At 29.8% G+C, this 18,113-nt stretch overlaps 1 protein-coding gene across 1 annotated transcript; it reads right to left on the reverse strand.

The window, feature by feature from the left end:
- Positions 1-604: 604 nt before the first annotated feature.
- LOC107457093 (uncharacterized) lies at positions 605-16,393 on the reverse strand. The gene is made up of 5 exons (XM_016075154.3): positions 16,034-16,393; positions 9,544-9,670; positions 7,439-7,581; positions 3,745-3,868; positions 605-885 (listed from the first exon to the last, which is right to left on the reverse strand). Exons 1-5 carry the CDS (start codon positions 16,056-16,058, stop codon positions 660-662), a joined length of 645 nt encoding a protein of 214 aa, XP_015930640.1. The 5' UTR covers positions 16,059-16,393; the 3' UTR covers positions 605-659.
- Positions 16,394-18,113: the final 1,720 nt, after the last annotated feature.

Raw genomic sequence — 18,113 nt, forward strand, 5'->3', positions numbered from 1 at the left:
ATCTATTAAATGGGTAACAGCAATATTTCAGCAGCAAGAGTTTTCAAAAATTTAAGACCGTGTTTAAAACTGAAATTTATCATCTGATGACTAAGCTGAAACATTTATCGCAGACTTAAAAATCATGACATTTAAAATTCACACAGTATGAGTATAATACCATCGGTTAAAAGGTTTGGGAATTTTATACCTACAGACCAAGTTCTTAAAAAATATGTACACACATATAGCACTTAACAATTATAGTCTAAATTTTACAACCCACTAAATACACTGAAAATATATCATTGGATTTAAAACATACTTAAAGACCTTGCCAAAATATTTAATATTTGTCAAATAAATATTTAATATTGTTGCTAAGAAATTTATATCATTACAATTTAAAGTGAACGTTTATACACCTACCGGCATTCTCTAAAAATTTTAAAATTCTCCAAACATATTCCCTATTGGGCACTTTTTTTAAAACCTTAAATTTGAACCACAACCTGAAACTTAAAATTTTTAAGGATCAATCTTTGAGAAATTACTGAAAATTCTAGGGGGATTTACTGCGGTGAATGTTTGAATTCACTAAATTTATGAAAATCAGACTAGATAGTTAAAAATATACAATTTTAATAACAAATATAAAAAACTTCAGTGAATTACAAAAACTACAAAAACCTTGAAAGGGAATTCATACAAAAAACAATGAGTAACATGAAAGCAGATGACGCCAGCGTCACAGCAGAGTTGCAAGTGCCGAACACATTCTTACACGCTAATTCCAGAGCTGCCCCATTCACTTTCATAACTTCATCCTGCAAAACTTGAGAAGCTGTCTGCCCGCAGACATTTTCCACACTTTGGACGGCACAATTCCGTAGCTCCTTATAATCACTGCAAGGAAAGATTAAAATGTTATCAACATCGAATGTCTTGGTCAAAGAAAGGTTTTAAAACTGGTTCTACAAAATAATTTTTAGAGATAGAGCAAGAAATATTTAAAAGCTTGCCTTTGAAACTTATAAAAGTGGCCTTTAGTATTTTGCTTTTATCAAACTTGAAACAATTAAAAACTTGAAACATTTAGAGTCCGTACATTCAAGAAATATTTTGTAGATTAAGATTTAGGAGGGTAACCTTATGTAGTCGCATGTGCTTGCAGACACGCCACTATAAATCTAAAATCCTACATGTACTATAGGTAAATGGGGAACAACCCCTTGCCATGCTATTTCAGAAACTTCTGGACTGATGCAATTATAAAATATACTTCGGTATTTAATTCTCAATTTGTAGCAAGCTAATCCTCCAGATTAAGATTGAAAAACTAAGAACGTATATTTTAAGTTTCACATTCCCGAATGCTTAATTTAGGTGAGACTATATTTCAATTATCTATGTACTTATGAAATTTGATTTAAACATTTTATTCAATTTTTATACATCACGATTTGATTAATACACATGTCAATGCCACTTGAGAACTACATTTGGCACACATAGGATTTATGGATGATTATAAATTTCAATGTTTAGAAAACTTAAAAACCATTCTAAAATTAAGGTAAAAAATTTAAATATAAAGGAAAAATTAAAAACCTGAGCAATTTATATTCTATACCTGTTTGTTAAAACTTCTCCCCTGTCGTAATCACTGAACATATTTACTCATGTTAAAAAGTGGTTACTTAAGTATAATTAAAAAATAGTGAGAACAGTACAGAACAAACTTTTAATCTTCAATTCCTGCCCAACTTATAGCTCAGTTTGTTTCATAGTAAATAGTGTTTTACATAGTTCTTTAAGATTTTGCAATGCCTTAAAAATTAGGAGTCTAGGCTTAACGAAACCTAGACTCCAAATAAATTCAAATTCGATGACAAGTATTTCGGTTTAGTTTAAGCAGTACAAATTAGAAGATTAAGATAATTTGTGATAGTAACACAGCACAATTGTTTTAAATAAGCCATTGGTTAAAAATATGATTTATTTAAAGTAATATGACTTACATAGTTATCGGAAAGTAAATATGACATTAAAATTTATTAAAACATGCTTAACTAAAAACTTAAGCCTTAATGCATATACCATATACTTAATATGAAAAATTGTATCTAAATAAAATATTGAAAATTTATTTAAAAAGTTAGATATTAGTTAAATAACACTTCAAAAATGACAAGAGTAAAACAACTTAATAGATTAAAAACTACTCTTATCGAAACATTTCAAGATTTACAAATTGAAATTCTGCTTTAACAAGCATTTCACCTAACATACAAAATTTTAAATTTCAAGTAAATACGTCGTTCAGGTATCTTTTAATCGCATGGATGTCATACACTATGTTTCGTTTCCATCAAATCGAAAAAGTTAACTATTTCTAACAAAACAAAATGTTAAATGAATCTAACTCGTTCAGCGAAAAGGAATCTTTAAACACTCATTCGTATTCTTAAAGAGTGTTCTAAAACATTTAAACTATACAAGAACTAAGCAACAGTTTACCGAATCCTTCTAAGTGGAGTAGAAGTGCATTAAAATTTCAGCTCTGGAGCAGATAAACTTATTTTTCTTTTCTACCTTAATTGCAGTCAATTATAGGAAATTAAAGTTTGAGCTTAGAATTTTTAAAACTACTTCACGAACACACTGAAAATACTAAGTTTAAAATAATCATTCTGAAACTCAAATTTACTTTGTCAAAGTAATGTAATACTGCACCGGTTTTCAGTTTGTTTTAGAGAACTTTATTACGGTTTCTTCCAATTGAGGGTAACATTTTCCCCCGAAAGAGATTTACTAGTTCAGATTTCAAAAAAAAAAATATTTTCCAGTTTTTAAGCAAACTTATATTTAAAAAGTAATCTCTCATTTGCTTTAAGATAGAGCAAACGAACAAATTGCGGAAATGACTAGACACATTAAAAGAATTAGATTGAATTTAGAACAATGGTGGAAGAATCTAAAGGGACTGAACTGCAGTAAACTCAGCTCTTAATTCAGTTATAACTTAACCACAAAAATGAGATGAAACAGGAAAACTTTCAGAATATACATAAGTATTCAGACTTAATTTTTAACTACTTTGAAATCTATGAAAGTGCACGTTTTTTTAATAGCACAGTAAAATAAATTTAAACTTAATTTTCAGAAACGTATTGTTACATCAGTACAAATCAAACCAAAAGCAAATCTCAAATCTTCACTTTACAGTAATTTCTCGCACTGTAGCCTTAATTTTAACAATTGTTCGATTCCGAAAATAAAATGCTATGCAAATTTTAAATGTATTTCCTATAAGCAAACTAATGAATTGGTAAACTTTGTCAATTTTCAAGCTTTAGTTAAAGCAAAAACTTATTTAACGTGAATAAAAATTAGGGAAATTTAAAAGCGGGCAGTAAGAGCATAATTGTTTTGAGTACATTGGGATTTTTTAAAGTGAATAGAAATCTGACGTCATTGAATCTGTATCATCGAATCTCCTATCATGAGTCCCAATGCACAAATGCAGATATGTGATTCGAACGCACGTATGAAAATTCACGCAAATAAAGATCTCATTTCCACATACATAGGGTCTTGCGCATAGGTTTTGAGAAATATTGTTTATGGATATTGTGCTGTTTAAAATTTATACACGCTAAGGTGCGAAATATCTAAAGACTTGTCTATTATACGACGAAGGGCTTATACAATCACTGGTGTAGAAGTGATTCAATCTCTAGATCTGTAATTTAGATTTCTTACCAGCATTCCGCTTTCCATTTTGATTCATCATCGCTCAATACAACTGCCGGCTGAAGGGTGCGATTGTAGCATTGTATGAAGCTCATTGAAGCATTCTGAAAGCAATCTTCAAACAGTTTGACATCTGAAATAAAAAACGTAAATTTAAAGACCGAATTTAAACAGTAAAGCACATTTTTATAAGTAACGAACAACTTCAAAAATTACAAAACCTGTCAATGCTCTTTAAACACTTAACATGTAGGCTAAAATAAAACTCAAATTTCATTGCAGTGAGATAAGATTCAAAAACTTGGAAGGCTTATTCACATTTTTAATGAGAATTTTCACACAATAGAATATATTAATCTCTCCTTTTATATCATTAATATTAGGTGTTACAATAATTTCCTCCCCCATTAGTAATTGAATATCAGAGCTTTAGATACTTTTATAACAGATGTGATTTATAAAATCAAAAGGATTTCTAAATAAACACTAATTTAAGTACTAATTAACACTTCGAGATTCATCATTGATACTACTAACGTACACCGTACTACCTTTGCAAAAATAAGTTTACTAGATTCGATTGTCTAGTATTTTATCAAATTGTCCCCGTTGTCGTTATAAGCATTTATGATCCAAATTTTAGCAGTTTTTACTTTAAATTCAAAAGTTGTCATAATCTTCGCTAACTTTGATTAAAACATTATCCTTAACGAAATCAAATAAGACAATAATGGAGAGTTTGAAATTTTACAATTATTACCAAAGGTACACACATAATGTACACATAATTCAGGTAAATACAAGTCTTAAAATAGTAATTTCACATAAACCAATTGTAAAAATCTGATATTTGTATGATTTCTGGCTTTTGCACAAGAAAATGAAAAATTCTAAGTTCGATTTTTGAAAGATTTGTTTCAGAGTAACATTTTTAAACAGCTCTAACTTTAGAACCATTTGACCTAGAAAGCATAAATTTTATAATTGTTTAGTTTTCAAATTATATTTTAAATAACATGTATACGTTACTCTACAAAATTTTAATAAATAATCTATTGAAGTTTCAGTATTTCAAATTACTTTGAAACACTTGTCAAATTTCAAGATAATACCATGGAATAGTTAAGAATATTTTTTTCTAATTTAACACTAATAGAAATCACGTGTTACATAAAAAATGAAATTTTAAGAAAAATTTTGGTAAAACGCAGCACGTTTCTATTTTTACAGCACGATTTGCCTAATGTTCAAATACTTTTCTCTTAATGATATCCTAGAATGCCGCTTTGGAATATGGCACACTCATTGCTAAAAAAGGAGTTTAATGTTCAAAATCGGTTTATTCAAATGTATTAAGTTTTAAAGTTTTGTTAAAAAGATTCAGCCACGTTATATTCTACAAATTGCCATTAAAAATGTAACAAAATTTCATAAAATTTAGTTCCAGATTAATTAGCTCTCAAGTCAAAAAGCCGGCAAAATATTATTTAACAATTTGTTTAACAATTTTTCAGTAAGTGGTCCAAGAATAATTTTTATTCTATCGTACCTTCAAACCTTCCTACTGATCTTTAATTCTTACTTCTTAGCTTTCGTTCCAAAAATATGTAACGTTAAGTTGAACACTTAAAACAGCAGTGGCATCAATACAGAGTTTGTAAGAGATAACCTCTACGGTTTTACTAACTTACAGCTGTATTTAGTCAGATTCATTCTCAGCTATTTTTCCCTTTCAACATCTTACTCAATTGAGTAAGTTGTTAAAGATTCAGCAGAGAAAGTAATGAGATGACCAAAGGACCGTTTAAATAATACGTAAGTGGCTTACGAAGGGAGGGTGTTTGTGATTTGCTTGTTTTTGCTGACAAAGGGTATGAGAAATACAATACGTTAACACCTTAAAAATCACTAAATTTCAATAACTTTTCAAAAACAAAGTTTGAAAACATTTACTTAGGGAAAAATCAAAAATGGAGAAAAGTTTAAGTATGAGAAGAAAAAGTTAAATTTCTTCGAAGAATCAGATTTAAAAATATTTGAGTATACAATGAAAACAAGATTTCTACAAGAATATTCTACTCAATTTATAAAATGAAACAAACTTAGTTCAAATCTTTTACAAGTTACAAATCTACACATCTTTTTATTAAAATATAGTCATAAAACTAGATTACAGTTAAAAAAAACCATTGAGTATAAGCTGCTTCATGCAAGCTTGGAGATTAGGTGGTTTGCTGACAGGAGCGGGAGTCCCTAATTTACCAAACAAGATTACGGAATATTTGAACGGCTAAACAAAAATATGGGACTTACTGCAACTGCTCATACTAAGACGCAGGTCTGATAAGACTTTCAGAAGCATTAAAATAAATATGAAACAATAAAATGGGTAATGAAGGGGCTATAAGCAAAGTCCCATATCAGAAAACGAGAAAACTGCGCTACTTTTGAGATCAAATACAAAAGGTGTGAGATTAATAAATTTAAAATTTTAAAAATCTTAAATATCAGAGTAAAAGTACCCGTAAAAAGGAAAAATAGCGCCATTGAAATAAGTTTAATCTCTAGTTAAAATTATATGCAGCACCATGACTCGAGTGCCTTCAACCAAATTACTAATTGAGTTAGTAAGTTAAACTCCCGTTAATTACAACATATGGAAACTCAAACAAGTAGTGTATATATATAAAATAACAAGCAGAAACGTTAAGAATTTTTGCATTACCGGTGTATTCCAGTGAACAAATCTAGAATTTGATACTGTAAGGTTTCAAAGGATAAATATGGTCCAATAGCTGGACGAGATTATATTGCACCGAACTTAAATGATGTTATGTACTCCCTACACGAAGTAAAATTAAAGTGCTAGAAACTATGTCTATGTAAAAACTTAACAAGAAAACTAAAATTACTAAGACAGCACACTCAAATGAAAAACTTATTTACCTAAATTAGAGGACAATTTTACAGACTGCGTTAAACAGCAGATCAAATTCTGTGTTTCAGACTATCAGTGTTAAACTCCAACGCCTTGTAATTTTCAAGCCAACCCAGAAAACAAATAAACTCCTGGATCAAAAATTGGAGTAAACTAGATTTCGGGGAAAACTTGAACTAACCGGCATTTAGATTACATTGCGGGAAAAACCCACGAAAAACTCCCACGTTTAGACAGATTGCAATGGGATTCTGACCCATAATCCGTCATTTACTAATGATAGTTTCACTTCAACACTGGATTGTGAGAGCCGGTACTTTAACTCGGGTCAACTAGCCACCGATGAGATTCGAACCCGAGACATCACCGGAAAAGCTCTATCCCTGAGCCGCCAAATAGGACAAAGGAAATGTTTTGAACGATTGAGCTCGTTGAATAGAAATAGAGTCTTTAATTAGACAATCTAAAATCAAATTTGAAAACAATCCAGAAAATTTTTGAGGAGAATTTTAATATGTTCTACAAGCCAGTAAAAACCATGACAATGGAAATCAAATTACGATCGTGTGCTGTAAAAGGTCCCAGAACAGAAAATAGATTACAATTCAAACCGTGAACAGGCAATGAAAAATTAAATAGCACGAAAACTAAATCAAAATTTCGAATAGTCATAAATCTAAGTCGAAGATCCTATAAAACTTAGTTCGGAAAAAGAAAAGAAAAAAGTTTAACATTTATTATAAATAAACAGTAAACAGAACTCACTTGTCTTGAATTCTGATTCTGGCCGACAGATGTCTGAAAGGAACACTTTTGTTCTGTTGATCGATTGTTCCAATTCTTCATTCGCGGGAGACACACATTGATCGGCAAAATCAGACAAACATTTGTGTGTGTCATCTCGTATCCTAAACAAAAAGAAACAACCAATGAAATAATGTCTACAGTTTATAAAAAAAAACTTTGCATTGTTCGAAAAATCAATAAACACTTTGATTGTTCACAATATGAAACGCTATATCAGTACAACCATAAGCATCGATTAAACTTCTACAGTTACTATCTCTAGTGTTACCAATAACTAAGCATCTAAAATAATGTACTTAGTAGTTGAAATACAACTGACGTGGACTTATTTTTTTATACTGTCTCTATATTTTAAACTAGTACATTTATCGTCTATTATAGAAAGTCTAATTAAAAGAAACTAAGGTTTAGAAATTTAAAAGAGCTCTTACTCCTTTCTATTGGTAAAATTAATTTATTACTTCACAAACCATTGTGTAACAAACTATTCATTTTGTACTTAACATAGATTATATGCATAAATATTTTTAGATGGCCTTCAAGTTAGACTACATATATATGCACTCACTAATTTTAGAACTGCCCATGAAGTGCGAAGATTTTGGAACATGTGCTTATGAGATATCGAAATAAAACTTAGTTTTTCTATAGCTTACAGTTATTGGGGAAATCTTAATTGATAGTTATGCTGAATAATCGAATTTTTACCAAAACTGAAGTCTGAAATTTGGATAACAAGCTCTTTATAAGAAAATAAAAGTTTCATCGAAGATAGCGGGCTATTGAAAGTCATTTTAAAAAAGTTATCACATGTAAAGAGAATAAAACCAAAAAGTTTGATCCTTACATTTTGTAATTATCTGGGTAATTAGAAATATTTACCCTAATTAACAGAAAGATTGGCATGATAAATATCGCAATCACTCAGTTTAAATCTGAATTAAAATCAATTTAAATACTGAATTCTATACGTAATGACAAGACTGAATTAAAAATATATTTATATATTTAAATATGTATTTTAAAAAAATCATTCTTAAAAAATTTATTAGAGTCAAATTTCATTGATAAGTTTAAGACATATAAGGAATATGGATGCAAATTATTGCATAGGGGCATTGCATTGCAAATTATTGCATTTGCATTCATTAAAGGGAATTAAATAGATTGGATTCTTTTAAAAAAATTAAGTATAAAATATTTTTATACATTATGATTAATACATTGTAAAAGATTTGATAGATTTAAGTCTTATTTCATTTATAATGAACGTTTTTACTAAGAAATTTGAAATTATGCATGCAAAATTATATTTCAAAATTTAACTTACTGAATGGTCATTATTGAATAGCATTCTTACTGAATTGCATTCTTACATAGAGACATTTGACAGGAGGGTAAGAAGGATGACATTGTGATCAAAATGTTTAAAAATAATGATATTTAATCACAGTTCTTAATATTCACCGAGGTATTTGAAAAAGGCTCATATTTTCAGCTACTTAAAATAAACTTATGGTTTACAGGAAAAAAATTGAAACATTTGTTTCATTTTCATTTGTGCTTAGTAGGTCTTATTTCAATTTCATGCAGTTGTGTTGCACGACTAAAAATTTTTAAAAATTAGAAGTAATTTAAAATTTTATGCAAGGGAACTTTCGTTATGCTTTAAAACAAGACTACCAGAAAGAAAAACTAAGTTAAACAAAATTGTAGTCTTACTTATTTCATTAATATTCACAGTGTCATTGAAACAAAAACTAGTAATGAGTGGCTTTCACGAAGCAGTTTTTCCTACCATGTGTCTTTACAAACATTACAAATAAGAAAAATGTGCCTCATTGGTGGAAATTTTAAAGAAATGTGCACGTAAAATTCTAGTGCACTGAAATACGTAGATAAGTACTTTAACAAATAGAAATCTAATTATTAATGATGCACCCTTAGTAGCATCACAAGAAAATTAAGTTTTTCTTCGCAAAATATAGCTTTACATTTTCCAAAACGCCAACTTATCAGGAATAAATAAATTAGTTTTCAGGAACAAAGTGTAAAATACATACGTGCAAGCTGCAGACACTTTTTGTTCCGTCAATTGAATACCATTTGGACTGACAAAAGGCAAAAATTCTGTAAGGCAGCACTTGACACCATCTGGACTGCAGTCGCCCAAAACAGACACTAAAAATGCTGGGGGAAAAAGATTTTTAAATACAGCGCAGTGCTATTTTTCAGCAAGGCTTACAATAGAAACAGAAGATCAAAACAAAATTTCAATAATCAATAAATTTATAAATAAAAATCGTTAAGTCTCTGGGTCTCGCTAGAAGATTATCACCTATGGTTCCATTTTCAAAAAATTTGGAACTGGTCAGAATGACCAATAGATTTGTACAACTAATACTTAAGAGTAACTTAAAATGGCATTTTACACGAATTTATGTACCCCATCTTGTGTCATCCAAATATCAACTACTATTTATCTCCATTTGGTTTTCACGAGAAATAAAATATAGCTTTCTGAAATATAGTATAGAACGAGAAATATAGTAAGGAGAATTAAAATATAGCTTTTCTTCGCCTATTTTGTAAGAACACAAGTTTCAAAGTTTCGTACACAAGAAGTGAACTCTACAAAATTTTAGAAGCTTTACTAGTGCAGAATACCAGGATACATAGAACAGTAATGCCGGCCGGATAACGAAAATTCTGATGAAAAATTCTGCTTCAGACACCTTAAATTAATTTAGAGTCTAAGATTAAAATTTTACTTGTGGATCCATATTAAGATTCAATATATCCAAAACATTTTTAAAATCCTATTTTCATTTAAGATATTTCATAATAAATCCATTATTAGTGAGAAAAACTTTACACCATAAAAATAAATTTTAATGAAAAAATTCTACAATTTGTCAAATATTTTTTAAACTTGAAGAAAGTAGAAATATAATCATTCAAGATTTGACAGGATATATACATTTTATTGGTGCTATTTTTAATGAACTAATTTAAACTTAAAAGTAGCAAAATTATGCTCTTAAATTAAAAAAAAGTAACTGATAGATGTTTTGCATTAATTTCAGCAAAAAATCTGTTGATTCTACGATACTATTAAACAAGTTTTAGATTTATGAAATTTTTTTTACTTAGTTTTAAATTCCTTACGAATTAATTGTTCTATAAAAAGGGAACTAATCTGCCAGTCAAATGCATTAACGCTTCTCTAAGTTTAATAGTTTTACGTTAGCGATATGGCGAAAGGTAACAATATGAGAACAAAACATTGAAAGAAAATTAAGGAAAGCCTCTAAGTAAACTTAAAAGGTCTCCGAAAAGGACCTTCAAAAAATTAAAACAGTAAAAAAAAAAAAAAAAATATGTATGCTTTGTCCTAATCCGACGCTTTTTTCTAAATTAAAATCCACTTCATTTAAATATTCTTCCACTTAATTTAAATGTAAACAGATTAGAAATAAAACAATTTTCGCACTTAGGTTTTGCATTTTTACTTTGTTTCATTCATGTTTATGAAATTAGCAAAAGCATTAAAAATTACTATTTTATACTTCTAATAAACAAGTCTAAAAACTTACGACTGGGTAGTAATTAGAAAAATAGGAATACATTAACTTATTTAATAACCATGACATACATCAAAACAATTCTTAACGTTAGAGCCATATGAATTCTATTTTCCAAATAGCTACGTTTTTGCTGTAAATAACTGGTTCAAATGCAAGTTTTTTTAGCATATAATCTAAGAAAAATTAGATTTAGTTTCTTGGTTAAATAAAATTATACGTGAATAAGATATTTACTAAGACTTTCATTCAAATATTAAAAGGTAGAGCAAGAGTTCAATTTAAAGTTTAAAAAATTACGTGTTCAAATGTAATAAATATTGTTTCTTCAGCTTTATTAATAACTAGTCTACGTACATTTACTAATCACTTGAGATAAATATTAGCACCTAGCACAACCCCAAAGTAAAATTTAAGAATTTGATCCCATTAAAAAATCTTAATTAACGTAGTCCACTATTTGATATCCGCAAGAGAAGTCATACGTCGGTGGATTCAGTGGCCAATCAGATTTGACTCACTTGCAAGCATCCATTTGAGTCTGATCCAAAAATTTATTCAGCGTGATAATAAAACAGCGCTAATAGTTACAACTAAGGCCCGGATTTTGATGACATTTGCAGTTTTTTGCATTTTTGGACATTCTTTGTCCTTTAGGGCATTTTTTGAGATTTATAGGACATTTTCTTTAAATTTTGGGGCATATTTTGCATTTTAAAGCATTTTTTAAATTCTTTGTTAATTTTTTCTAATTTATTATTTTTTATTACACTGGCTGCCAAACAAAGAAGAAAATTTTTAGGATATTAGCAGGTGAAGTAACATCTTTTCAAATTGAAGAATTGTCAGTAAGTGTGACCGTCCTTTTCAAGTACGCACCAATAACATCAGTAGACGTTGAAAGAAGCTTCTCCTGGTATAAAAATTTGCTTTCAGACAAGAGACGCTCGTTTACATTTCAAAATATTAAAAAAAAATTTATAATCCACTGTAATTCTGATATTTAGTAATATTATGAGATTGAAGTTACATTCATTTAAGTTTCTATACAAAATAAAAATGTTTTGGAGTCAATATATTTTCCTTTTTTTTGTTATTTTCGGATATAAAACATATTTGTCAAACTTTAATGAACGTAGAGCAAGTATTGCATTGCTTTATATTTTTTGAAACGACTCATAATAATTTTAAAGAGTAAAACATTGTTTTAGTTCAATATTTTTACTTCTATTTAAGTCATGTCATAAGGCATTTTTAGCGCAATTTTCGCATTTTAAGGGCATTTTTTGCACTTTTTAAGGGCAGTAATTGAGATTTTTTAGGTCATCAAAATCCGGGCTCTAGTTATAACATTAATAGGTCATATACAACTACGTGATTGAGCACAATCCTGTGAGGTCGGCAGTATACTTTAGTTGCTAGTATCCATTTTTAGCATCATTAATTATAGCACAAATTAAAGTAAACGAAAAATTATGAGTTTATAACACATTTTGTAAGAGACTTAGATTAGTACGATGATCTGTCACACGTTTTATAGCTTCAGTTCTTGATTTAGGTTCATTTGAAAGTAGATTATGTTCATGAAAAGAAAAGACCCATTTTTAGACAAAATTGAAACATTTACATTAAGATTTTCCTTTCACGCAAAATTCTATTTTAAGTTTAGGTAAAATTCAAATACCAATACTCAAATACTCTGCCAAAATACCAATACAATAAGCAGTTTTTGAAAAAACGTATACCGAAAGTAAACATTTTAATTTTCAGAACACTGTAAATAAAAAATTTTCATTTGCGTTAAAACTTTAGATATTTTATGTTTATAGCAGTAATTCAAAAACCTAAACCATACAATATATTCAGAAATCTGATCCATCAAATTAAAATTTAAAAATTGTGAAAGTTTATTTGATACTTTGACAGGTAACCTTAATTTTTTTACAGTTCTCGGGAGGATTTAAGAATCCAATTTAAGAATTTTAATTTAGCTTTCTTTTCGAGATAGAACTTAAATTCTGAGATTGAATGCGATTTATTGTAAGGTACCTAATTTAAAGTAGCCACTCGGTGACAAGACATTTTTTAAATTTAGTGCTTTAAACACTCAATTGGTTGACAGATATTAAAAAAATCTGGCGCCACTACAAAAATAACTACTTAATTCCAGCGCCAATTCCCTTTTTAATCAAGACACTTCCAAAGTTCTCAGTCTTTATTTTAAAAAAGGTAAAGAATTAAATTTACGAATTATAAATTTATTTTCTGTACATTTATTAAGTCAAGAATTTCTTATTCTAATCGAAAGTTTAAGAAATTACCTCCATTTCACGTAAATTAACTTAATTTTAACGAGTTTACGCATTCTTTTGCATATCTAATAAGTTATTCCAAGACTCAAAATTTAGAAAAATTACAATTTAGTTTAAAAGTACCCAATATATGCGACACCTTTATAACTGGAGCAGACCAGTCAACCCCGATTTGGGGGTTTAAGACTACAAATTTATACTTCATAGTCTTAATTTTCCCGATGGGAATCTTAAATCGAGCATTTGTATAAACTAGCCTTCGTCGACGACATTTAGATTAAAGTAACCTGCATTTGCGTTACAAAGAGAAAACCACAAAACCTCGCACGATTAGCCTGACGGTACAGAGATTCTTAGCTATGACATGATCCCATCTGCCACGGATGATATTTTATTTGTATTGCGGTCGGTGTAAGCCGAAACAATTCGTAGCCATAGCTAGGATTCGAACCTGGTTCACGCCATTGGAAAACGAACACTATTCCAAGAACCAATTTGCAACTGAAGATAATTTTAAAAAAAAAAATCTAAAAACGGGCTGGTCACTTGAAGACTGAGAAAACAGGTGCAGTCTAGTGGCAGTAGGGAGAGTATGAAATCAAGGAATTTGTGTTTAGTTTAAAGTAAAAAGCGAAATGTCGAACGCCTTATTGTGAATTAACTTTTAAGGTATACAATTTTTCCGCGCAGAATCTTTAATGGTATTATACAGAATTAAACAAACTCTAAGAGTAAGCTACTTAAAAATCATAAATTTAATTTCTAGAGATCCTTTCGACCAATTACTCGAAAATTTTGTTTTCAGCAATTAAAGTAACATCTTTTTTAAAACAATGTAAAAATTGTGTAATAGGTAGTTTTTTTATTTCATAAAATATGAGTAATTTTACTATAATTTCGTTCTAAATTTATTTTTAAAAAGAGCGTTCCAATGTTAGAAACTTTAATTCTTAACATTTAGTTTAGAGAATCTTTAAGAATGAAGGTGTGATGGTGGGGGAAAGTTTAAGGAGTTACGTGTCTAACCCGTTAGTCAAATCATGACTCATCCCTGAAAAGGTTCTGTGAAGGTTTTCGCTCCTGCGCTTTCTTTATGATTGGGGATTAACTTTTTATTTTATTTTATTAGAACTTATTTTTAAGCCGTTCACGAGTATAAAAATCTAAATTAAATATACGATTCTTTACCTAAAATTAAATCTGAATCGAATATGAGGTGTAACACTTCAATTGAAGATCATAAAGCCCGGGGAAAAAATAAAGTAATTATGATTTCAAAAAGTTCCCATTTTGTACCCAATCAGTGCAAATCTTATCAGACCTAATCGTAGAATGTAAGAAAGTTTTAAAATCAAATTTTAAATAAAAAAATTTGAAAGTTTAATTTAAAAAATTTTTGTAAAAATATCAAAAAACGAATAGTTTATGGGCATCCTTCTCAATAGAAACTCAAAATTTAGAATAATTTTAGAGTTTTGTAATCAAGAAATAATTTTTGCATTAAAATTAAGATTCCATCATGCAACTCAAAACACTTAATAGTTCACTTTTGACTTCCGTTTTCATTGAAATACGCAATTTAAATTTTACACAATTAAAAATCATTTTATAAATGAAAAATAAAGCACTCGATTTGGTATTTAGTAGGGATGTACAGGGTACTCCGCAATTACCGTTGAATGAGCGCACAATCCCCGAACTTATTTAAAATTTTATAACTTAAAACTTATGAGTTTCATAAAATGAATTCCTAAAAACTTTTGAATAGATGAATCCTGAGGGCAAAGGAAGGTTACATGGCTGAAAACCTGTATACAATTAGTGAACAATTCCTACGTTAGAATCAAATTTAGTGATTTTTACTAGCATTATTAATTAAAAAGCTGCAGGATCAAAAACTCGAATCTTTAAAATTATTTTTTCTTTTAATTCGCATCGGCATTCGTAGGATAAGATATGTTCTGAACACAGAAAAGTCAGGAATTGCAGAACTACCAATTTAAGTAAGAATTTTTCTTGGTAGCTTGCATTTTGCAATCTGTTATTGGAATGAAGATTTGATTAAACAAATTCCTATTAACACCCATGCTTAAAATTTGGTAAGCACAGAATGAAAATAGGAAGGAAAAAAACACGTATGGTAATCAAATGCAAAATCTTACTTTAACATTACATGCAAAAACTCTAACTTTTACGAAGAAAAAACTTTCCTCAATAAATATATATGTTTAAAATTTAGAACTTGTAAAATTAGAAAAAGTTTGCAATTTATACATATCATTAAAGAATAAATTTTAAAGAACTAAAATTAGTACAGAAATAATGAAAATAAAAAGTTTAAATATTATATCCTGTTTTTTTAAGTTTGAGGTCTAAAAATAAGGCACTTGTACAATTAAAATAACATTAAAAAAAAGGATGACAAATAGTTCTGTAGAATAAGGTGCAATAGTTACTTTTGAAGAAATTCTAAAGACGCATTTCAATACTTTCATAAAGAATTTTTGGAACAAAAAGATAAAAGTTGAGTTATCATAAGTCACAAGTAATTAAACAACTTTAAAACTGGTTTTTAGTAGCCTTGGTGTAACCAATTCTTTTCTCACCATTATCTTCATACATACAAAACTCTATAAAAGCAAACATAAAAATCTTACTTGATAAAACTATCAGCAACTCCATTTTAAATCGAACACTTATCAACACCCCTCACGTTCTTATAAAGCACAAAGAAACGCCCAAGGAACTGTCCATCTATTTGACTGCACGTTCCTCACGCTTTTGAAGGTAAGTTCACGAGAAGAAAGAAGTCATCACCTAGATAGCGGAAAATACGTCACTTATGACGTCACTTCCGTTCTGTCAATCGTTAGAATGAAGGAATGAAGCCTTGCGAAAGTTGGGTAATTCCAAAAAATTGATATTTTGCGAAATGACAACTAGTTTCGTTTTTTTATTAATTCCTATCTGTAAAAAAAGTAAGTAATAATATAGGCCGCAGGGGGCATATTCCAGACAATGAATTTCCCTTCATATTTATTAATTATTCCCTGCGACAGGGATTTCGGGAAAAACTGGTTTTAGTTTTGAAGTGTCTCATCAGCTGACGGAAGTGATTCTTTGCTTTTTTCTTTCTCCTCTTGTTAATTCTTTTTAATACGCGCTTCTAAGTCGTTTGTGATGTTTATGTAATAAAAAACGAGAATTTTTTTAAAATTGAATAATTTTAATATGCCCCAGCAATGCCTTATTTTTATATTTATTTTGAAAGCCGAATTTTATGCTTTCCAGCGGGAAATGAAAATTTAAAAATATTAACTTTTTTATAACTTAGAAACTATTTACCAAATTCTTTCCCATTTTGTATTTTGTCATTCACAATTAGATGGTTTAAAATACCGAAATAAAATCGCACACCTTTCAATTCGTTAAACGTTTCAAAAATTACTAAATAATTACCAAAAAATATTTTTTTACGTGAAATTATCTTGAGATTAACGAGTTTTATGATTGATGCAAAAATTTTCGATCCGTTTTAAAAAGTTTCTTAAATCTAACGAAATACAAGAAAAGTAAAATTAACATTATGTGGTCGAAACTTCTTTACATTCTCTTGACTTAACAGTTGAAATGAAACCATAGTTCCAATATTGCTATTAATCATTTGCGAACGGCCCTACATTTTTATGCCTAAATTAAGCGCTAGCTTGTAATTCGCTGATGGTAACATGTCGTTGTTGTTGTTAATTTCCGTCGCACTAGAGCGGCACAATGGGCTATTGGCGACGGTCTGGGAAACATCCCGGAGGATGATCCGAAGACATGCCATCACAATTTTGATCCTCTGTGGAGGGGGTGGCACCCCCGCTTCGGTAGCACGACGACCTGCGAGCGAAGTCGGGCACTTTACGGTAGCACAGTTTAACGAGGACCAATACCGCACACCCTCGGTCCCTACGCAGACTGATCCAAGTGGTCACCCACTCACATACTGTCCATAGCCGGTGATGCTTGACTTATGTGATCTGCTGGGAACCGTGTCTTAACGATCAGTCCACTGCGGGATGATGGTAATAGGAAATCGTTAAATGACGACTTACGAACTTGTATCCTACAGTGTTGTAATTCTATATATGTATTAGTCACTCGATTACGTGAAAAACAAAAGTAAGTTTCTTCAGATTCTGATTTCCTATTATGTCAGGTTCAAATGTGAAGGATTCGTATTTAATTACTTAAAAGAACACTATAAAACCATTATCAATTCGTTGTTCAGCGAAATAATTGCATCAAAACAAACATTAAGAAATGGGGCATATTCAATTTGCTGTACTATCCTTTACCAACAACTGATAGTCATTGGTGGTAGATGGCTCGATTTTTTCAGTAATCTGTTGTACAGTCGCTTTTCTGATATTCTGAATCATGTGCTGTTTATCTTTCGAACTGATGTAGAACAAATCGTTTTTATGGCTTTTTAAATTGCACATACAGATTCTCTCAAGGAATACAGCTTTCGCCTTCCAATGAGCTGACCCAGGTTATCCAACGCCATCACAAAGATACCGCACCGACCACAGTGCTGACGGGAAAATGTCATCAGTTTATATATCATGGGTTAGAATCCCCTTTTTTACGGAAAAACGGTGGTAGGTTCCATGGTTTTACTCTCCCTGTAACGCAATTACAATGTATCAGAAAGCCCACCAACAAAAAGTTCCGTATGAAAACCCAGTG

The sequence above is a fragment of the Parasteatoda tepidariorum genome, chromosome 7 (genome assembly GCF_043381705.1).
Source record: "Parasteatoda tepidariorum isolate YZ-2023 chromosome 7, CAS_Ptep_4.0, whole genome shotgun sequence".
NCBI classification, from domain to species: Eukaryota; Metazoa; Arthropoda; class Arachnida; order Araneae; family Theridiidae; genus Parasteatoda; species Parasteatoda tepidariorum.

Bases quoted from the DNA above. Each gene is read 5' to 3' on its own strand.
- LOC107457093 (XM_016075154.3), bottom strand. From the start codon at position 16,058: ATGGAGTTGCTGATAGTTTTATCAA. The intron at 3,869-7,438 runs GTGAGTTCTGTT...TTTTTATTTCAG, and splicing joins AGAATCAGAATTCAAGACAA to ATGTCAAACTGTTTGAAGAT. The intron at 886-3,744 runs GTAAGAAATCTA...CTTTCCTTGCAG, and splicing joins AAATGGAAAGCGGAATGCTG to TGATTATAAGGAGCTACGGA.